At 38.9% G+C, this 23,267-nt stretch overlaps 2 protein-coding genes across 8 annotated transcripts in view; one reads left to right on the top strand and one right to left on the bottom strand.

The window, feature by feature from the left end:
- Positions 1 to 19,888, top strand: part of iqsec3b (IQ motif and Sec7 domain ArfGEF 3b) — a 36,969-nt gene extending 17,081 nt beyond the window's left edge. Inside the window, exons 7-15 of one of the 3 annotated variants that reach the window (XM_011476152.4) lie at positions 890 to 1,012; positions 8,088 to 8,254; positions 10,758 to 10,897; positions 11,080 to 11,211; positions 11,320 to 11,419; positions 15,192 to 15,350; positions 15,439 to 15,531; positions 15,666 to 15,712; positions 17,390 to 19,888. In XM_011476152.4, the coding sequence (XP_011474454.1) occupies positions 890 to 1,012; positions 8,088 to 8,254; positions 10,758 to 10,897; positions 11,080 to 11,211; positions 11,320 to 11,419; positions 15,192 to 15,350; positions 15,439 to 15,531; positions 15,666 to 15,712; positions 17,390 to 17,809 (1,381 nt within the window). In that variant the 3' untranslated portion in view covers positions 17,810 to 19,888. Of the gene's footprint in view, positions 1 to 889; positions 1,013 to 8,087; positions 8,255 to 10,757; positions 10,898 to 11,079; positions 11,212 to 11,319; positions 11,420 to 15,191; positions 15,351 to 15,438; positions 15,532 to 15,665; positions 15,745 to 17,389 lie in introns of all 3 variants that reach the window. The other 2 variants (XM_011476153.4, XM_011476154.4) reach the window with 2 other exon arrangements.
- A 1,133-nt stretch (positions 19,889 to 21,021) lies between these two features.
- Positions 21,022 to 23,267, bottom strand: part of ptprq (protein tyrosine phosphatase receptor type Q) — a 46,726-nt gene continuing 44,480 nt past the window's right edge. For all 5 annotated transcript variants that reach the window (XM_023955867.2, XM_078949365.1, XM_023955868.2 and 2 more), the window contains 2 exons: positions 21,570 to 21,693; positions 21,022 to 21,493 (listed from right to left, as the gene is read on the bottom strand). In XM_023955867.2, the coding sequence (XP_023811635.1) occupies positions 21,456 to 21,493; positions 21,570 to 21,693 (162 nt within the window). In that variant the 3' untranslated portion in view covers positions 21,022 to 21,455. The remainder of the gene's footprint in view (positions 21,494 to 21,569; positions 21,694 to 23,267) is intronic.

Raw genomic sequence — 23,267 nt, 5'->3', positions numbered from 1 at the left:
TAAAACAGTGCAGATATTGCAGCTAGAGATTTTAATATATAAAGATGTTTTTTTTTGCTGAAGTGGTTGTACATAATGTAGAATTAGGTCATCGCAGTACACACTCAGATGCACACATTCTTTCTTTAGACACGTTTGCACGCCTACATACGTGCATGCACACAAATGCTCATGCCCCCTCTTGAACACACACTTCTGCTGATCATACAGCCCGCTCTCAGACTTTGATGTATCTCTCTGTTGTCCACTCAGTCTCTGGATTTCATCATTTTTAACATCCCTGTAATTCCATCCTGTCACAAGACCTTTTCTTCTCTGTTGATGCTGGTAGGGTGTGTGTACATGCGCCTATTCGCAAACATGCCGTCTTCCAGGTCAGTGGCTTTCCAAAGGAAGTACGCCTATAACAGAGGGCATTGGCGTCAACATTTAAATGTAGTCTGTTGCTCACTTTTTGTTGCCCTTGCTCTGTGGTAGGGGCAGAGCTAAACATTTTATATAGGGGGCGGGGTGGGGGTGGGGGTTGGCAGAAGACTTTGGAAGGGTGGCAAATGACAACAGCAGAGTGGACGGCCATTACAAATTAAAGGATCAAAAATTTGTATTTCAAACCGTTGTCTTATTCAAGAAAATAACTTGAGGGATTCAATATTTCATTTAAAAACGTTTCTTTGGTTATTTTAGCAATGCTTAAAGATGATCTCTTATTCTTTGTCAATCACAACACTATATTGACCCAGAAATTGGGGTCAAGCAAGGGGAAAAAGCTTTTTGCTGGGGGCTGGGAGAGGGGGGGGGGGTTGCTCCACCCCTGCCTAATGAGGTGCAATGACAAAGAAAAAAAAACCTTATCTCTTATCTCTTGTAAAAGGATTTTGTCTCCTAACAGCTGCGTTGTGGATGAGATGGATTTCTCCGGCATGGAGCTCGATGAAGCGCTGAGAAAGTTCCAGGCTCATGTTCGTGTTCAGGGAGAAGCACAAAAAGTAGAACGACTCATCGAAGCTTTTAGGTGAGACTGCCAGTTTCGTTTCTACCACAGCTCTGCTTTTAAGGACACCCTCAACTTTATGGAACAAGTAGACCTTTTACCTGCAGCAGTATATGCAAAAGAGGAAAACAATGTGTTGCAGCATTTCATTTTTGCATTGCCAGCAGCAGCAGAAGTGTCTAGAATGGTAAATTAAAAGGGCAGCTTCATGTACATACTTGTAACTATTTCTGCTTTCTTTTTCAGATGCCATATTACTTTGATTTATTGTGATATTTTACTGAATGCAGCAAATTGTAGGCCAATAGCAACAGTTACCTGCACTGCAGGTAAAGAACACATGGGCTCAGTCCAGAGTGAAAACAAAAACATATGTTTACAAATTCATTGTCTTGATGGGGCTTTCCATTCGAATCACTCTCTTTCATCACTGTGCTGTACAGCTACACATTCATTTACTATTTTAAATCAACCTGGGATATTTTAGGTTTGATTCTCACAGTGCTGCAGCCTGAGTAGATTTTCCTTTCATTTTATCAGTGCTGACTCCAGCCCTGCAGTGTCTGAAATGTATGAGCACATCTACTGAGGATGACTCATTTAAATACCAAGAGGACCTTGGGAGACCTATACTCGTTTACACACTCCCCCAATGCTTCTCTATGGATTGTCTCACATTGCCAAGAACAAGCGTTTGTATTACAGTACACGGTTTTATCGTTTAGATTAAAAAAATTATCATATATTTAAAAAGAAATTTGTTTGTGAAAGTACTTTCAAAGCAGGGGTTTAACTGGTGCTTGATCCTCTGGCTTTGGCTGACCTTGAAATGTTGCGGTGATATCCAACCACCGCCCTCAGGGCCAAAGATGCAATAAAATGCCTACCCTTGTTTTGTCCTTCTGAGTAATAACCTGCATTGCTGTGTACATTTAATATCCCTGCACTGCTTTTTCCCTCAGAAATGTGTCACCAGAATGACAAGTTGAGTCACTGTCCATTGATGGCATTAAAGATGTCCTTTCCCAGGGCAGAGAGCACGAGAGTGCCAGAAAATAGACACTCCCGCTCTTGCTGTCTTCAAAACAGTCAAAAACAAAAAGGTGCTGATTTATCAGTCAACTGAAAATCAAAAGCTATACTTCCTTAAAGTCAATGCAGCCTAAGGTTACATCCTTTAATCTGATTTTTTTGCACGTGTCACGACAATAATTGCCAAATTAGCAGTCTCTTGGCTGGGGGTTGTCACTCCTGTCAACTAAAGGTTTGTGAGACATAAAACTAAACAGTCCAAAACACTTAATTATTGGAAAAATCAATTTGGTTATAGGTTTTAGCTTTACATCAGTTCTCAGTGGAACTACTTCCTAAGAAGTTTAAACAATCTGGGCAGAAACAGTGGAATCATTTATGTAACACACAAAAAGAAAGATAATGCATTTTCCACATGAATTTCAATTTCTTTAACACATCCTTATGTTTTTCCTTTTTTTTACAACAGAACAATTAAACAACATTAAACAAGAGATAGTAATACAAAAAGCAAATGGGTAGAAAAGATTACACACCTTCAGACCTGTAGAAAAGATAGTTTGCACTGCCTTTAGCTTTTAAGAAGTGCATAAAACTCCTAAAATGCATCTCCTTTATTATTTTCAGCCATTTATGAGTCTGAGCTGGGTCATTGTCAAGATAGTGTTCCCTGAATCTTTCTTGGAAATAATACTTGACAACTGTTTAGAACATTATTTTGGAGAGAATCTTGCACTAGGTATTTATCTCATGAAGACTCACATCTGAGATATTAAACAGCAAATCCGTCCGGTCCAAAAAAAACAAAAAACGGTTGCAAATAGAATTAATATAAATAAAGTTTAGTCTAAATTACAAAATGGGTTTATTAAAATATACACGTTGTGTGTCAGAAGATTCATACCCCATGTTGTAACAGTAAAATCTGTCCAACACAAGAGGCCTTGAGCTGTCATCTGTTTGCTCTGCTGTTGAACAGGACAAGTAAAAAAATAAAATAAAAAAAGATTTTAAGCAGCAAAAGAAGACTCACTCAGTAGCGTTATGGTTGATGTGGAGACCCTCCCTGCTAAAGCACGGCTTAACCAATCAATCCACGACAGCACACTTTTCAGATGTGGCAGAAAGTCATTTAATTCAACTCTGATTCTTTTAGTTGCACGTTAACTTTAGACAGCTAAGCTCCTTAACTAAGGACTCTGACAGTTCCAGCTGGATCACCTTGTGTTAACATTTTCAGACAGACGGTTTTGCAGCATCAGAGCAGCCATGAACAGTGTCATGTGATTACAAGGCCCACATCAGCACATTCATGGATCTGTATACTGAATGTGTAGGGATGAATCACAGATGCCTTTGTGGAAGCATTAAAAACTAATTCTGTGCTAAAGGAGGCCTTTATTGCTACAATCAGCATGTGAACATTTTTTTAATTACCGCTGTGAGTCTTATCAGGTGAAGTTTATCATGTTTACCACCTTGGTTTGTACAACAAATTAACACATAATATAAATAGCAGATGGAGGTACAGATGGTGGAAATGTCATTAATATTGCAGATATTTTGATAGCCTGGGAACCAGACAAATGTGAGAGCTCCTGTTGTGTTTGCATCTGGTTCCCTATTGAATGTCTCTTCAGTCTCGCCCATGGCTTTTTATTTTTCTTTTACCAAGAAAAAGACAATATACATTCTCAAACAAGCAGACACATTTTACATCCTGCTTTTACACTCTAAAAACGAATACTGCACACTTAATTGAATTACTTAATTAACCCTTGTGCTATCTCAGATGACCCCACCCTCACTTTGACGTGTTAATCCTACCATGACAAAGGTGGATAAAGGTGAAAGATTTCATGTGATCCATGGACACCAGTGAAGATCACAAATCATTGAAGAAAAAAGGTTCAGCGCACTGTCTGGTGGGTCTAGATGACCCAACTCCCAATGTTAAAGTGCCAAGGATAGCACAAGGGTTACATAAGTGAAACATTTTACATTTTAAAATAGTAAGTAGATCTGAAAGCTCTCAAATCAGTCAAAACACAACATTATTATTAAGTGAATACTTAATATTTTCTATTCCATTGCAACGAAGTGACTTGGCACCTCATTCATTCAATGACAGAGGCATGGCTGCCAGTTCACACCTATGGTCCCTCTGACCATCACCGGGACATTCATACGCATTCACACACCAGTAGAGCAACACTGGGGAGAGCGGGGATCGAACCGCCGACCCTTTGATTATTGGACAACCTGGTCAACCACCTGAGCTTCTGCCGCCCAATTAACAACAACTTACCATGTCTACTTTCCATAAGTGGTTATTTCTACTGTTGAAAAGCAAACTTTGAACATAGAGTTAATGCTTGATAAAATCTCTCAAATTTATTGACACAAAATGCAAGCGCACATCAACCTAGAGGACAAGGTTCAGCCGGTACTTGTTAAGACCGAGGCCGTTGAGTTGGCAATTGAATGAGACATGGCGGCCTGAAACTTTCAAGCTTTGCACGGGTGCTCACACCTGCCATGAGATTGGATCATGACTCTAGTCACTAGAGTCATGATTGTCTCTTTGGGACTAGAGTCTAGTCCCAAACCTGTCTCCAAAAAATGTCAAACAACATATTGAAATTATACAAAATAATCCAAGTCGTATAACCTGTAAAATAAGTCAATTAGTAACATAAAGTAGCTGCCGCAGTGTTAATACAATTCTATTTAATTTAATTTATGTTGCACTATTTAAAAACCTCAGTTAGCCAAAGTACTGGACAGCATTAAACAGGAGAAATTCCAGACTGACCACAAAACCAAAAACAAAATCAATCTTTGTACAAATTAATATAAAACATTAAAACTGTACAGTAAAAAGTATTTTACTACAATTAGAAAAACAATTAAAACAAAGATTGTAAAAAAGAAAATTAAGCACTCAAATACATAAATATATAAAATAAAATAACATTAAAGCCAATAGTATAGCCAATAAAATAAAAGTAAAATGTTGATCAGAGAATAAATTATTGTGCTAAATAAGTTTTGACTGTAAAAGTACATGTTCGTGATAGTCATATTTCTGAATTGATATTTTATGCTATGTTTTAAGGAATTTCTTTTGCACAACTTGAAAATACAAAAAACACACAAATTAATTTAGATCCCAAATATTTCAAATTATTGTAAATTCACATATTAGCAAAAAAAAGGTTCTCTATGATTCAAATTCTCAGGTTATTGAAGACATTTTAAATAAACATTTTTAAATTGCATTGTTTTTAAGACCCATCAAAAGTTGGTATGATCATAGCAAACCATAAACATGTTTTGAATAGATTTCATACAAATATGTAAAGTAAATCTATAAAATGTAAACATGTTATAGGCATTATTGTGTTGCTATAATTTTACCTTTAACACTAACCCCATAACACTGTATCTGAACTTCCTCATGTTGAACAGCATGTGTATGTTTGCCAATGAAGAAATAGGAAACATGGAAAGAAAAAATATTTAATTTAAATTAAACTGTTTTTTTGTTGTTGGTTTTTTGGATTCAAATAAGCAAAACATGAAAAACATAATTTGTATTACTATCAAAGTATGGGGGTTCTCCCTCCAAGATGTGATGGAACCATGATGGCCCTCCCACCACTGATTCCAATTTGATTGCCAATCAGAACCCCCACTGCCATCATTAGTTGATCACATCGCACTGAACCGTGGATGCTGAGCCTCTGGGTGTGCATTACAAAGTCATCAGTGATCTGATGCCACTCTCAGCCGCAGCCCGGGCTGTTAGCATAGGTCAGAGACAAGACAGTTGTTTATTAAAACAGGCAGACAACCACAGCCACATCTGTTACGTAACACTTAGTTCATCTGATTGAAGTCTTGATGGAAATATACCCCTCTCATACAAAGACGTATTTTGATATGTAACTTTCATGAGCAGAAAATGAGAGTCTGTCCACTACAGTTTAAGGTTCTCACATGTCTCTGCGTGGTTCTGCATACATAATGCACATTCATACACTGACAGTGGAGCTTGCTTTGCATTCAGTCCATGGTAGATTTGCTGCAGAATTGCATCAAGCTGGCAAATGTGGAAACTTGTTTTAGTCTCTCTTTATTAGTCTGCACAGGTTTGAGCATGCGTATTGCATTGTCAGGGGGGGCTGTGCTATTTCTTTCTAATAAAAAAGGTTATTTACTGAGCTAAAGTGGTCAATTGATATCTTAGAAGGTTTAAAGTCTTGTGTTAGGCGTGACAAATGGCTTTTACAGGTATACAGGTCTCTGTCGCATATTCTCTGACAAGTACACATCTGTTTGGTGCAAAGAAGCATTCTTTGTAACTACATCCTGTCTGGATGCATGGATAATAGCCTCCCACCACTGAAATGGCCCATTTGTGAGTGTAAGTGACAATAAAGGGTGGGAGCTATGGAGGAAGAGGAAGAGGAGGTGGAAGTGAGAGTTAGTGAAGCCTGTGGGCAGTGAAAGGGTTTAAAAATCCAACTGCACAATCGCTGTGTCCAGAACAGATCAAGCCGCATTAAGGAAGAGCTGTTCTTTTGTTGTGCCAACTTCGGTCATTATAAAGTGACGACTTTTCAAATCTAAAAACCAGGTAGAGAAAATCTGCATGGGGGAGTGACTGCCTTAAGATAAGCTGGGATAACAACTTGTCTTCATATAATAACATTTCTGCTGATTCCTCTTATCTGGGCTTCTGCAGCATTTATGTTGTGTTTGCAATCACTAAATCCCTTAGTGGCCTCCCAGCTCATTGTTTGAAACGGTTAAAGGGATTTGAAAGTTTATCATAATATTTTAGTCGCGGAAAGCATGACTAATGTCATCTGCATACACATACATATAATAAAGCCACTGATTAGTAGGTGAACAATTTTTCTAAATAAACTGAAAGTAAAAACTATGTTTACTTTGTGAAAGTGGGATTCTTCTAAAGTCGGTTAAAGTCTGCATGTGTCATTTATGTTTTGGTAACTGTAAACTTGTTTTTTCTTAAAGACCCACTCTAATGAAAACCGTGTTTTTGGTTTTTCAACATATTTTTATCAAATTTTTTCTCAAGATGGAGGACACATAAAAAAAAATTAGATTAAAACTGTGTTTTTGTATATTTCTTTAGTCAAATCTGGATGAATCAGGAGGAGATAAAAAGCATTTAAAAAAGATCTCAATGGTGACGCAGTAACTGAAATTGGAGGGCTGAAGTCTTCCTTCTCCACTCCGTTCCAAAACATCCACTTTTAGACAAATATATCCATGTACACGTCTTTGTTTTCCTCATCTGAGCTGGCATCTACAGCTGGATAGCTCCAAGGTTGTTCATCATTTTCATTGCTCCGGTAATCTTCGCTTGGGGTTATAAGGGGTTGTAAGCTAGTGGGAGAGAGTGTAGGGAAAGGATTAATGGGATATCAGCAGAGGTTTTCTTCCACGCCAGCTGTCCCACTCACAACTTAGAGGCATCATTTCTGATGAGCTACTGTTTTGTCCAAACTTTGTCCTAGAAAACGACACGGTTTTGTTTTTATTTTGCCTAAAAATGGCCGAATCACAATCAAAAGACCCCTGGGAACGCTTTACAATTGATCAAGATGTGATTGCAGTGGGACTTTAACGGAGACAACTGCAGTGTTTTCTATGATTTTATTTAAGAGTTTTATTATTAATGCTCTCCTGATCTTTCTCCTTATATTAGGTATTTTTAATAAAGCATTAAGAACAGCCCATTCCAGGTGCATGTGTTTTTAGAAGCCGTAATAATAACAGAAAAGTACATAGAAGCTGTGACATTTACCTAAGACATTACATTTTAAATTATGACATTTTTGGTTTATTTTGTCCATTTATATGCATATTTTCTATCTTGTGCTTGGGCATGGATTATTTCTTATTGTAATTTTCAGTACTGTTTTATTAATTAATTTTACGTCTGTCATTTTTAAAATGTCTCTGCAAAGCTGATAACAATACTAAACCTAGATGTGGATGACTCTTCTGTCCTCTCTGTCCTCCACAGTCAGAGGTACTGCATGTGTAATCCGGACGTCGTTCAGCAGTTTCACAACCCGGACACCATTTTCATTTTGGCCTTCGCTGTAGTCCTCCTCAACACCGACATGTACTCCCCCAACATCAAACCGCATCGCAAGATGGGCCTTGATGACTTCATACGCAATCTAAGAGGTGAGCGCGCTCAAACATGGCCCTGTACATCACCTCTGCGTTGTGTAACAGAAGCAGGAGATGTGTTCATTTTCATGGCCAGTGGTTTTTTGAGCCTAGAGTTTGACTAAATATAGTAACCACACGCTTTCGCATGGCTAACACTCTCAACTGCGTATCGTAAGGACGTCTGTTGAAATCCAGCGCTTAAAGAATAATGAGGACAATGAAGAATGAGTGGAGGACAGGAGAAGTCAATGTCATTCTTGCTCTTTCTCATTAACTTCACAATCACTTTTTCTTTGAGTGACAGCACCTTGAACTGAGATTACTTAACTCAAAGAAGCTGAAGAGGACGAAGAGATTTCTTTTATTTGACCCTGTGCTCTGTTCCTAAAAAACACACACACACACTTTTCACTTAATTAGGTCTAAGAAATTATTAATTTTATCAACTCAAGTTTTTTTTAAATAAATGATTCAAATTGATCATATTTATTTAATAACTGCATCTTAAATAAGATTTGTTTCATGTATATTTTGAAGCCAAAAAAAAAATCATCCCAAGATACATTGATTTAATCAGCATTCCTTTTTTAAATATCAGTGCACCTCCAATTTTAACTGATTTAGTCATCTGACAACTGCAAACGTTCTAAATAATAGCCAATCAACCTTATTAAAAAACTTAATTTACAAAAAAAATATGACCAGTTAGTATCAGATTTGGAAAACTCTGCCCTGATTTGTTAATTTTCTTTTGGTGGGTAATCATCCTGTGAAGAAACATAGGATGTGGTGAATCATTAAAACGTTTACAAGACATTTTCCTAAAAAAATAGAAGTATCACTTTTCCTGCTGTCATTTGTGTCGTCTGAAACCAGTCACACATGTTGCCTTCGTAAACCCTCAGTAATAGTCTCCATGCCCTTCACCACACAGTGCATCATCTCTGAGCATTTGGTCACATTTTCTGTTTGATGATGCCATGTAACACTGACATTTATGAGATGTTGGCTTGTTGCACTGTGGAATTTTTCCCACAAGCAGACTTTCTTTTATTATTTATTGAATTCATCACAAGAGCTATTTTGAACTTGTGCATAAATTGCATCCATGTTTTGATCCGTATTGTTTCTTTATACGCCTTAACCAACAATGTTGCATTTCTATTTTTTCCGTGTGGCACCCCTTTAGTCAAGTCAAATTCGGAGCTCAGGTCACATTTCAATACATCTGCTGATCCCATATCAGTCAGCTGTGTCATTTCTTCAGCTTGTTACTCTCATAAAGAGCACTCTATTAAAAGGGCTCTCGCCCACACACCTTGGCTGCTTCTTTCTCGAGCAGCTATACAACCCTCCTCCACCCCGGCTCCTTCTTTTTAAACTGTGTCTGACTTAATCAGTGTCATCTTGTCATTGAAGCTGCTCCATTTTGTTCTCTGGAGTCTGGTGCTGCTCTCCCTGCCTTGGGCGGTCTACCTTTGCACACAGAAGGGTGTTCCAGAACAGACACATATTTCTGAATGTTTAACTCACTGATTGCTTATACAATTTGCATGTGGCTATAATCATCAGTCTGACAAATTTTATATGGCACTTCACCATTGTCCTGTGATAAGCACCCCGTCTGGGAAAAATGGCTCTGTATTACTACAGTACCTCTTTAAGACTCTGCAGCAAAGTGGCAAGTTATGACTGCTAAAATACCATATTGGATTTTCATTTTTGATATCAGTTTAGTTTTTTGTTACCCTGCAACTACCATGGTTAGATTTTAACGTTCTTGTGCAAAAGTAATTATTCTTGTCTTTGTGACGAGCACTTTCTTGTCAATACTTTCATTGTTTGACTTTGGATTAGGATCATAATTTATAATTTTGACTTAATTCCTACTCTCTGGTTCAGATTGGGACATGCTTCTCATTTCTAGTTTGAAGCAAAATACTGCATTCTCATCAATTCCTCAGATAAAACAGAATATCCGCAGAGGCTTGATGCAGAACAGAAAGAGATGCTGAGCACAATGCTACCATAACAAACGCGAACAGAAACGTTGTCATAAACTAACTCGAAAATGATGAAACACTAAATTTGAAACTCACTGTGACAAGCCAAAACCCCTAAACCATGGATGATAAAAGGCAAGAGGATCTGGCAGTGAACAACGGAACCACATGGACTTACATAACATTTACTGAGGAGAAATCAAAAGAAACAGCTGTGATCAAATTTTGAAATATTGAACCCAGAGCATAACTAATGTCAAGAAATATAAAAGCAACAAACAATTTAGAAAAACACCAAAATTCACAATGGACAAAAAAAAGTATTGTAAATCTACAAACGTTTGTATAGCCGTTCAAAAAAAGGAAAAATTGCACAACCCCGCTCCCAAAAACAAGTTATATTTTGTTGTACACGCTCATGAATTAAGAACAACCTTATAATTATTGAATGTGTTGCTGTCACAAAGGATGACTAAGGATGTGACAGCCACTCTGGCACTGAATTTTCTCAGGTGTGGATGACGGAGCAGACATTCCCAGGGAGATGGTTGCAGGCATTTATGAAAGAATTCAGCAGAGAGAGCTGCGCTCAAATGAAGACCATGTCACTTATGTGAGCCGTGTGGAACAGTCCATCCTGGGCCTGAAAACGGTGAGGGATCCCTTTACAGTATAAGTCTCCCTGGTTTCAGCACTACCGTTTATCCATCTTCCCCTCATTTCAGAATTTTTTAGTACAGCCTCCTTCCTCATGTGTGATGCATCATCTTGCTACAGTGTAACTCCTGCACTGCACTAACTATCCTCTCCATCCCGTTAACCTCTTTTTCACAGATCCTTGCTGTGCCCCACAGACGCTTGGTTTGCTGCTGTCGTCTTTTCGAGGTCCCTGATGCTAATAAACCTCACAAGCAGAAACTGTCCCAGCTCCAGAGAGAGGTCTTCCTTTTTAATGACCTGTTACTGGTAAGAATATAAACATAATGTCTTTAAACATTAATGAAAATGAAAAGATAAGCAAAAGAATGCAGAAAACAGTTCAGTTGAGGAAAATTGTTTGTTTTGTTTATCCAGATCTTGAAGATGTGTCCCAAAAAGAAAAGCTCAGCCTCTTACACCTTCTGCAAAGCTATGGGGCTGCTGGGGATGCAGTTTCACCTCTTCAGCAATGAGTGTAAGATCCTCATTTAGTTTTTAACCATCTTTTTTGGGTCATTATCATCAGTTTTTCAAAAGAGGACTGAATGTTTCACGACTTGTGATACAGATCAAGAGTAGGTCATTATCTTGTCGAATAACTGAACATACTACAAAGATTTAATACGTTTGAAAAAACTTTATCTCAGTTGGGATTTGTAGGCTGTTCCTTTATCTAATAAAAAATGTTGAAATTCGCCCGGTTGAGAAGATGTGCTTGTACGATTGGATGTTTAAGCATTTTACGATTCAAAGTCCCGCAAAAAGTCAAAGTAGTTACAGAACATACCTTTAGTTCCGTAGAATTCTGACGATTTTGTAGGATAAAACAATTACCGTAATTTCCGGACTACAAGCCGCTACTTTTTTCCTGCGCTTACAGTCCTGCGGCTTATTCAGTGACGCGGCTAATTATTGGATTTTATTGGCGGCCGCCGTGTACGTATTTTTGGACACAATGAATAGTTTGAATTCTCTAACATCAAACACAAGTCATTTGTTTTTCAACACACCTCTAAGCAGCCAAACAGAATGGACTTGACTTCAGGTCTTAGACACTTCAGTAATGGTTCAACAAAACGAAACACGCATGTCCAGCCGCATCCCAGAATCCTTTGGTGCCATTAGACCCAACGTGCACGTGATCGCCGCTACAATATGATGAAGCTTTCAAGTTAAAAGCAATCGTTAAAAGCAGCGTGAAAAAATCACCAACGGGTTTGGAAAAGCCGGTCAGCTGCGTGACGGAGAGAACAGCGCATGCTCAGGAGTGCATTTACCTCTGAGTCATAGTGACTCGGCTGGCTGCACGTAAATATGTGGGAATAATATCAGCCTTTATTTTGTCGGGACACGACTGGAAACACAAATTGACGTGGTCGTGTTAACGGTTTCTAAGGACTGAGCAGAGATTTGCATTGAAACGCTCACAGCCTCCGTGTGAGCTGGAGACTGCGTGTCGTGTGAGCTGCGGGGCCGATGGCAGTCTGAAGGCTCCCACACGTAACAACGCATCCGCCCCTCATACACAAAACGTACAGTATTAAGTCTGATTGCTCTGCACAGACACGATTTGCTCCGTTCACCGGCGCAATGGGGACGAAGCGCTCCTCCCTGTAGCTGCGCTGGCCAGAGCTGTCGGAGTAGATAGGAAGGGGAGACAAGGAGCGCGCGGGAGCGCGGAGGCGTCGAGCCATTCTGCAGGCTGCAGCCAGGGCTTACTCGAGGCGTCCGCGGAGCAAGTGTTTGTTGTGGAAGGAAACTTCTGACCCACGCGCCGCGAGGAGGCGCGCGTATCGCGCTGAGGCGCGCGCTTTTCAGTCGTCGCTGCTTTATTTTACTAGTGTGTTTTTTAAACAGCCCTGTTACTCCCATAACGCTGCCGCGACACAAGCGGAAGGAGAGCTTTACCCGTTCACCCCTCCATGCACTGCTGCTCATTCTTAAACACGTACAACAGTATGGCGAGCCGGGCGTTGGCCCCGCCTTTAGCCCCTAAGACTCATGGGAAATGGGGGATCGGGGATGTAAATTTCCTCATCATAACTGAGGGATGTAATGTTGATTATATGGTTACTGTTTGTAATTTTATGTGTGATACCTAGATTGTCAATAAGTTAAAAAAAAATAATAAAAATAAAAACCATAACTGAGGAACTTGTGAACAGAATAGAGGTGCATACTGTTTGGCAGATGCAGATAGACTCTAAGACATGAGCCTGAGGCAAAAATGACTCCACCCACTGTGTGCTAATAAATCACACTTACACTCTGAGTCAGGAAGTGATCCCCTGACAATGTTGCCTAATTCATGCGGCTTGTACCCCGACGCGGCTTGTGTATGTATAAAATTAGTTAAACACGTGAAAATGGGTGGGTGCGGCTAATAATCGGGTGCGCTTTGTAGTCCGGAATTTACGGTAATTGAAACAATGGTAAAGACAGAAAACACCAGTTGCTTTTAGCCGGCACATCAGAACTTGTTTAATGATGTTCTTTAAAAGTATGAACTGTGTTGACATATATTTTACATTTCAAATTGGAATCCTTAAAGAAACTTTTATATTAGGAATTGGTCTACGGTAGGGGTCTGCAACGTTCAGACCGGTTTCCTGTTGACCAGAACTTATAGGAGCCACACAATCTTGTTTGACCCTTTAGAAAACTGTAAACCCCTTATTTTATATATTTTATATATTTATGATATTTATTACCTAACCTTTGCTATTTTGAAAAAAAAAATCATTTTATTCAACCTATGAATTTGGATTTTACTCTTGAGAAAGGCACACACTTTTAAAAATATCACTGCATCTGCTGCAGCAAATATACTTCAATAAAAATGGTTATACAGTGTAAATCAACAAAGACATTTTCTTTTATCATTGATAGGTCTACTTTGGTGGGCCATCATCCTTTTTCCTACTTACAAATGTAAACCTGAACATAAATATGACTTATTTGGTTTAGAATTGGTTTATAATATGGTGGAGAATTGGTTAGCGCTCTTGCCTCACAGCAAGAAGGCCCCCTGTTCAAGTCCTGGCTGGGGGACCTTTCTGTGTGGAGTTTGCATGTTCTCACCGTGCATGCGTGGGTTCTCTCCGGCTTCCTCCCACCGTCCAAAAACATGCTTTATAGGGTTAATTGGCAACTCTAAATTGTGTCAATGGGTGTGTGATTGGGACAGACTGGCAAACTGTCCAGGGGGCCCCCTGCCTTTGCCCACAAGTAGCCGGGATAGGCTCCGGCAGCCCCGTTACCCCGAAAGAGATAAAACGGCAGAAGATAAATGGTTTAGAATCCGGTAGAAAAAGTATTTAAAGTACCTTAAAATACATATACTTTTCTCCTCCGTATACAGCAACTAAACATTATTCTACAGCATAGGATGATTTGTTAATTAAATATATCCTAATAAAAACAGAGCTTAAAGAAGTTTAAACCTTTTAACAATAATTTGCTCAGTATTTAAAATGTATGCATTCTGGAGGAAATACAAGGCTAATGCCAATAGCTGTGTAAAAAAAACAACTTTACAACATTTATCTAACATTTAAAGTAACATTTTAGCCATAAATCCATAAATCTAACTAACTAAATTTAAATAAATGCTACAATCCTTTTCTTTTCTTCAGCCAGAGAGCCACAATAGAGGGGATAAAGAGCAACATGTAGCTCCAGAGCCTCAGGTTGCAGACCCCTGGTCTATGGTACCAGAATTTACTAGGGAACAAATAAAAACACCTTCAGAAAGGTTTGACCATTTAAAGTGAAGTTTTTAACCCCTTCAATCACTTAATTTAGCATCAACTTGAATGGAAAAAACAAAGAAGAATATTTGTTTCATATAATTATGAATAAAGAGAGATATGAAGGGGTTAAGGTTAAACACCACTGCATTTAATATCAGCCCAGGTTACCAAGTAAATTCACCCCCACAGTAAAAGAAATGTAAACAGAATTATACAAATTTCTTCATTTTCAAGAAAAACTCAAAAATCACATTGAAAAGTGTCTAACACTTGGAAGTTTCATAAGTATTTTTTCAGATTAAAGACATATTACCCCTGAAAAGATTTGACCATCAGTGTAGTAACAAGAGTTTGTGCAAGCTTAACTGTAGTCTTGTATGAGATAGCAACAGAGCTGATGCATTTTAAAAGGATCCACAGCATGCATAATTTACTCAGGAATCAAAGATATAGTGAAAACACTTTCTTCTTTCTGCTCCTTGGGTTTTTCATCAGACTATGCCCATGGTATCACCATGATGAGCCCATTTACCTCAGAGAAGAAGCAGCTGGTGAGTTTCTGCTCTCCAAGTGGAGAAGAGCTCAGAAGGTTTGCAGAAGAGCTCAGAGAAGCCATTTCGGAAGTCAATGAGATGGAGCAGATACACATACAGTGTAAGGAAATACTCTACACTTGCAAAATGCAATAGCAACGACAAAAAAAAAGCTGCATCTATTAAATATTTTTCGTCTTTTGTTTCAGGGGAATTGGAGAGGCAACAAGGCATCCAGCCACACAGCTTACACACAAATGGTGGTCAAATGGACATGCACACTATACACAGCTCCCCCTCAGGTGCTGGTTTTGCTTGTGCATCATAATATAGAATATCCTTACTAAATGTCAGCGCTATGGATGAGAGCCTGTTTCAGGCTCTCTGGGTGTGTATGTGTCTGCTGCCTCACAAATAGACCTGTCTCTCCCCACAGGCCAGCAGGATCCGTACGATAAAACCAGCAACAACAACACAGTAGAGGTGAGTGCCTGAGCTGCTCTCGTCTGCCTCAGGTAGGTATCTGCGCCTCGCCTCCAGCTACGTGTGTGTAGTTTAGTATGTGAGCATATGTGACATAGTGAGTAGTGAGAGGAGTATCTGAGCAGAGATGAAGATCATGCAGCAGAAGAGAACACGTGAACAACAAACAAACAAAAATCTGACAAGATATTAAGGAAACCAGGCTGTATGTCACGGAGCCCTAGACATGACATTAAAAATATTGTTCCCTCAAATTAAGCATTTCTAGCCACAAATCAGCATTTTTTTCTTTAGCATTTTGTTGGCACAAGTTACTGTTTTGGGCACACAAATTTGTGTGCACAAAAAATACAAATTTGTTCCCACAAAATACAAATTTGTTCCCACAAAATGCAAATTTGTTCTCACAAAATACAAATTTGAGCCCAAAAATGCTAATTTGTGCTCACAAAACAGTAATTTGTTTGCAAATTAAAAGCTACTTTGTGAAAACGAAACACTAAATTATGGCCTCAATATTCTAATTTGAGTGCACAAAATATACATTTTTGGCACAAGTTATATATTTGAGTGAATAATTTGTTTTTGCTCTGCACAAAATGCAAATTTGTGCACAAAAAATATTAAATTGTGGCCTAAATATCCTAAACTGAGCATGCATAATATTAAATTTTGGACTAAATATACCAATTTGAGCATGCAAAATACAAATTCTTGGCCACAAGTTAATAATTTTAAGGAATTTTTTTTTTTTTAGCTTTAAAAGTCTTGTCCAGAGTTCTGTATAGTGAGTAGTTCTATCGATAACATAAAGATGTGTGGACACCACAACTGGTGTAAAACTGCACAAAGAAATCTCAGTAGGCCTTAAATTTCAGAGACCTTCCCAGCAAGAATGAGACAAGAAGCGTTGCTAAAGACCATAAAAGAGTCTGCGTGATAAGATGAAGGCCTGATTCTGAAAAAATAGGGGCTTTTTACTTTACTTCTGAAGAGCTCTGCCTGTAGCATATCCCTGACAAACAGCTGACAAAGCAAAGAAAGCTGAGATGAGTCTGCTGTAGCAGCACCACAGCCTTGTTTTTTGTTCAGACCGGCTCTCACCTCTTCTAATAAAACATACGCCGTCTAGCTCTTTAAAATACCATTTAGTGATTTAAATGCAGATCATAAATGTTGATTTTGTATGTATGTGTGGATTGGATGGTTCTCTGTAAAACCAGCCCTTCCTGTAAGAATTTTTTTTCTCCTTTAGTCAAATTTTTTTACCCTATTGGTTTGTTTGCCCATTTTCTCTTCTTTTCCTTGAGGTTGTCTATAGTGTGATAGCAAGACACCAAGCCCTCGGTGTCACCTTCCTCCTCTTCTGGCACTACTGTATTACACCCCCCCCCCCCCACACACACACAAATATTCCTATATTTATTTTTATGCCAAATCTCTTACTGATGCACAAGCCTTTTCCCCTCCTGGGCTGGTGTGTGTATGTTACAGTGCAAGTCATGTGTCAGTGAAGATGTGAGTGAAAGGGAGACGTTTTGCATTTTGCATGCGCTCGCTCTGCATGGTTCCACCCGCATGCCTGCATGCCCTTGTGCGTAACTCACCAGAGGGCTGCGTAGAGGCTGCGTTCAGGCTGGTAACTCTTCATGCATTCTCTGACTGTTCCTAAACTAGGTGTCAATTCACAACAGGCTGCAGACCTATCAGCTGAGCCACCCCAGCATTGAGCCCCCTCCCCTCGCCCTGACTGCGCCCCCTGCTCTGCTCAGCCCTGTCCAGCCTGGGGACCTCCGCCCAGAGACACTTATCCAATGTCAGCAGATCGTCAAGGTGATCGTAGTGGACCAGAGTGGGCGGGGGCGGATGGAGGCATTCCTTAGCCAATCCCCTGCCACTCATCAACTCATCCAGTCGGCCATGTCGACGCCTGTTCGGGTCAGAGAGGGAGACGGCCCCCAACCCCCTTTGCCGCCACCGCCTCCCCCTTACAACCACCCTCACCAGTTCTGTCCACCTGACTCACCCATGCCCCTTCACCATACCATCCCTCTCATCCGTCGACGCAACTCCAGCGGCTCCCGCAGCATTGTTTGAGCCGACAGCCCCAAGGACTCAAGCCGGATCTTCACACCTGAACACAACACTCAGAGCACAAGTCAATGTGTTTCAATATAAAAGCAGCGCAGAACATTTTGGACACACGATTTGAGATAGAGTTTAAAAAAAAAAAACGTTGTCATGGTGCAGCTCTGATGCCACTTTGAAAGACTTTTGTCTCTCGTTTCCAAGATGTCATCCAATAACTGGTGTTTTCCTCCCTCATTTCCTAGATTTTAACTTTCACTTTTAAATGTCAGTGTCTGACAAATGCTTCTGAGAGTGTGGACCATGAAACTGAAAAACAGTGACAGAAAAATCTGCTAAAAGGGACACAATGCTAAAAACTGAAGGACACAGTTGTGCACAGTTTTCATCAGGGCAACAATTTTCATGTGTTTCATCATTTCGGTTGTTCTTTAGGTTGTGCATTGTGAGGAATTATTTCTGTGCAGCTAATTACATTTTTTTTTTCATGCCTGCATAATGTGAAGAAAAAAAGTACAGTGACATTTTGGTTCCTTTCTTTTCTAGGGAACAGATTATCAGTATGTGTGAAGCAGAAAAAAATTAAAACGTGGCCATGTCCACTCTTTCATGTGCAGTAACGTGAGTATGAGTAAGTGCTTCTACTCACAAAGATCAACTTAAAACAAAGTCTGGATGACAATCATGTTTCTGGGGTCCATTATGTGTTCTGCTGAACTGGTGAAGAATCATTGGAGTGTTGCTCTGACTGAGCTTAGGAAGGACTGTGCTGCAGTGCAACTAGTGATGCTGTATTTTCACCTCTGAGCTGCAATAAGAGCAAAATGCCTTTGTTACTGTGTTTAGCTTGCTTGTTTGTGGGCACTGGGTTGGTCAAAGGTGCAAAAAAAAAAAAAAAAAAAAAGAAGGAAAAAATAAATTTCAAACCCTTTTATCACCTTCACAATTGCCCGTATATGTAACCTAATGGGAATGTTAAAGTTATTTTTGGATTGAGGCCACACAGAAATAATTATTTGATTGAATAGTTAAATTAAAAAAAAAACAATGTAGGGATATAAATAAGAAGAAAACATGAAGGTGTTCATAAACCGATTATTGACTTCATTACTGTGTCATATGTTCAGTGTTAACGGTACAAGCTTGAATCAATGCGTAGAGCATCATCCAGCCGTGACACACAGAACAAAGACTTTTTTTCCTCTACAGAATATATTGGACATATTGTAAATAGATATAGATTTATTCTGAAAAAGTGATTGCATAGTGTGTGTATCTACGTATGTATTTGTACAGAGAAAATCTAGTTTAAAGAGAAAAAAGAACAAAATAATTATAGCTATTATTCACAAAGTAATTTAGGGAAAATGCTTCCGCCCCTATATGAGAGCCAGAAACAGGCAGCTTTTATAGAATATACTCCCGTTGCCATGGTACCAGTCACTGACATTATAACTGATCAAAGTTCATCAATCGATTACCATATTACATCATTACAGTATTATTAAGCGACGACTGTGTCACTTGTGAAGGTGTGTAAAGGGCTATGTTTTATTGGTCAACACAGTAAAATAACAAATCACACCCATACATGAGACAGTCACACACAAGTATATGAACAACAAACACACATGCACACACTTACCTACACAACGTCTGCATAGCTGCCAAAGCAACAATAAATGTAACTTAAATTTACTGCTCAACTTGACAAGTCAGCAGTCCCACTTTAATTACTATAAACTATAAACAGCATGTTTTCTTTTGTTTAAGTCCTGAACACAGGAGGAGCTTGATCCTATGCTTGTGCCATCATTGTCAGGGCATGTTGGGTTGATTGATGTCATTTTCTTCTCTCTTTCTCTTTGCTTCCTGCTTCCTGCCCCCCCCCCCCCCCCAAGTCTTCTCCCTGGTTGTCATGGAGATGCACCAATCTGCATTCTCTCTGGAGCACCTTCATTTAATCTTTGCACCCTCACAATATTTTAGAAATCGAAATTTCTTTAAAAGCAACATATTTATTAATGGAATTTCTAAAAAAAAATTCTGTTTGAAGAGAACAAAATAATAAAGTAGTTTTTACTCTCAGTTTTGGATTGTTGTCTGTGTGTGTTACTTGTTTCAAATTATTGAACACTTGCTTTTCTTTGGTATGGATTTGCACCAGGTGTTTAAGAAAAAAGAGGTTATGAAGAAGCTTAAGGAAATTCAGCAGACACCCAAAAGCAAAACCTGGGGTCACAAACCTGCCTGGGCTAATGTCTCTGTGCCAAACGAAACAAAAAGCCTTTGTGGAGCAGATTATTTTGCTGTTTTAACGTGACTTTAAGTGCAATCAGCCCAAGGTCTTTTGTCTGCTATTTAATTGGTGGAAAAAAATGTAGTCTCTGCTTCTTAAAGTCCTGAAGTCTGTAGCTTCAGGAAGCAAAAGCTTACGTTCTGCATGCAAACAGCAAATCTAATTGTAAAATGAAGTGAAGCAACAAAACAGCAACACAACACAAGGCTGTCATTTCAAAACTCTTTTCACAACTCCCTCCAAAAAACAGTTTCAATAAAATAACGAAGACATAGCACAAAATATTAGAGCCACAATGAAAGAAAAAAAATTAACATACAAACTGTAGAGTGTGATAAAAAAGAAGAATATTTATGGGAACAAAGCCATGGTTTTTCAAAATTAAAGTTGGTTGTATGCCTCTATCCACATTGCATACTGACTATTAATGCAACCATTTATGGGGATGCCATAAGGCTTTAGTTTATAATAGGAATCTATGTGCCAAAATGCATTTGGGCCACTGGAAATCCACTCCTTGTGGATCAAGAATCTGCTTCTGAAGAGGCCCAGTTTCCTGCAAATTCTTTTCAATGTCCTTATAGTAAAACAATGTGGACTCACTAAAAGTCTGTTGCTTTATTTGTGAAACCAAAGCTGAAGTAACCGACAACAATGCGCTCCACGTCTCTGCTTCTTTTTTTTGTTGTTTTTTATATTAGTAAAATTACTTTTGCCTTATAAATTTATGACTTAAATCTCATACATTTTCAACTTAGACCTTTATCATCAAAATATATTGGCTCTTTTACTCATAATTCTACTAGTTCAATTTTCATAAATTGTTGACTTTTGTCTCATAATTTTATGGAGTGTGTTCCCGTATATTAATTTCTTTCTTTCTAATATGTGTAAAGACATCCATTCAAGCATTAAAACAAGAAAGATTGCAAGTTTGGTTTTATTTTGCAAATCACTCCTGAGAAAGAACAGCTTGCCACAAATAGTTACATAGAGAATGAAAAAAAAATTACAGTTTTGGCCAAATATATTATCTTACAAAAATTAATTCAACATCAACATGTTAAGGTAAGTAAATACAGAAAGACAGTTTGTGCAAAGTACCTGCAGGATTAAAGATTCGATAGAATTCTCATGGTAATTCTTCCCTGTCCATCTTTTTTTTTTTTAAAAGCCTTAGTTCTTGCTCGTCTTTGGAAGCAAGAAGAGAAAACTGAGGTGAATTGCAGCACCAAAGTTTTGTTCATCACTCTTTTTTTTTACACATCCTGTGTTTGTAAGACTTTTTTTCTTTCCAGGAACTGTGCACTGGTCCTGTGCAGGTGAAATCGGAGAATACTCTCGGGTGTCAGGTTTTCACATTGTCGTCTCCTCCCATTCTAGTTCAACATCACCTGAAGACCAAAGCAAATACATGAGGCGAGTGACATGTGAAAAATTTCCCTGTGGTTCTTTGTGAACATTGGTTACCTTCCATGTTATCCAGGGAGTCCATCTTCTCCAGAGCAGAGTAACTAACGAACCAGATGGACTGGCTGTTTCCCTTGTTGTTTAGGAGTTCCAGTGTACATTGATGAAGGAAAATGTACTGCGCCTGACAACACAAACATGCACATTTAAAATTTGTTGGTTTTGCATAAAAAAATATACTGGAACATAATTTTTCCTGATGAAAATTTGAGCTGTTTCAAATATATTTTAATAATGTGTCATAGTGAGATAAAACCTCAAGAGCAGCCTAAAATAACAGAGTTTTAGTGCTTCAAAGCTGATACTTCTGTCGTAGCTTTCTGGTTGCTATTTTCAACCAATTCCCCTCTGGGACACTGTCACTCTTGCCAACTCCTTCACCTGAGTGTTCAGATGCCTCACTCATATTCAAGTCCCTGTTAAACAATTTATCCTTGCCAGAATGGTTTCACTGCCCTCTCATGCTTTGCCCCTTGCCACATCTGTTTGTCCTTGCAACTCCCCCCAGCCTGGTGCCCTTCTGCTTTTGGTCAGTCTCCATGCACCAATCTGACCATTCTCCAGCAGCTACAACATCTCAGCCTGCTCCCTCAAGATGCGTGGCCTTGCTGGATAATTATCAGGGACTTGTTATCTACTCCCGCTTGTTTTATCGACGACATTTGCCATCTAGTGCGCCTGCTGGAAATTCATTAAATCAGACATGAGCTCCATTTCCTAGAGCTGTGTGCTGCTTTTGGGTTCAGCACAAACCCGTTCCAACCTCCCATAGAGCTCACTGATTAAAGTCCTTCCCCGGCTCAGTGAGCCAACATACTGAACGTGACTAACTAAAATAATGATGTGTGGAAGCTTGCTCAGGCTGCTCCACAGTAAAGTTTTCATATACTTTAATATGTTGGAACAGCTCGGACCCATTAAAGCGTGAGAAAAAGAGAGATATTTATGAATATTAGTACATCATCCGACAGGCAATTAAGAGGGGGAAGCATCAGAAGAGCAATATGTCTTTAACAGTTCTAAATAAGTCCAAACTTTAAAGTGATCAATGAGTTTGAAGCAATCTCTTTAATGGGGATGTTTAAATTGCACCCTTTAACAACTATTGACTGTAGCAATTGCTACTCATAACACAATCTGTGAAGTTCTGTACATTCTCACAAGACGTTTAAATTCAATTATCCAGATAATCTAAATGAAAACAGTTCTTTTCATTGCTACATAGTCCAGTTCTGGCACTAATATAGTCAGCAGCACCTGTTTGTGCAGGATTAGCTGTTTTGTTGTCTAGTAAACAAGACCCTGTTTTTATGTTCCGATACACAGACATTTTTTTTTTTGATAATCCGTTTATCTTTCTATAAATTCAGGTCATGGACAATCACCTTAATCCTCAATTTTTGTACTTTTACGATTGTTTACTCACTTGTTGCAAAAATACAATAGTTTTTGAAAAGATGTCACATGTTTCCAACGTTGCCTGCAGTGGTTTCATTTCTGGCCAACTGCTTGTAAAAGCAGTTTCGATCCAACAAAGTTTAGTTTAAAGTACGACCTCAGCACGGATTCTGTAACATTTTTATAACCTGCTTCTTAACTTGATTACTTTTTTCCCACTCAGCTGGGTATGTGGAGTTCAAACAGAACGGCAGCTCAACACAGCAAGCAGTGGGACTTTCTAATTGGAAGACGGGGTTT

Source organism: Oryzias latipes, chromosome 6, assembly GCF_053564925.1.
Source record: "Oryzias latipes strain Hd-rR chromosome 6, Olatipes_Hd-rR_3.1".
Taxonomy (NCBI): Eukaryota; Metazoa; Chordata; class Actinopteri; order Beloniformes; family Adrianichthyidae; genus Oryzias; species Oryzias latipes.
Note: the sequence above shows the minus strand (reverse complement) of the source record. Positions and strands in the feature narration are given on the sequence as shown.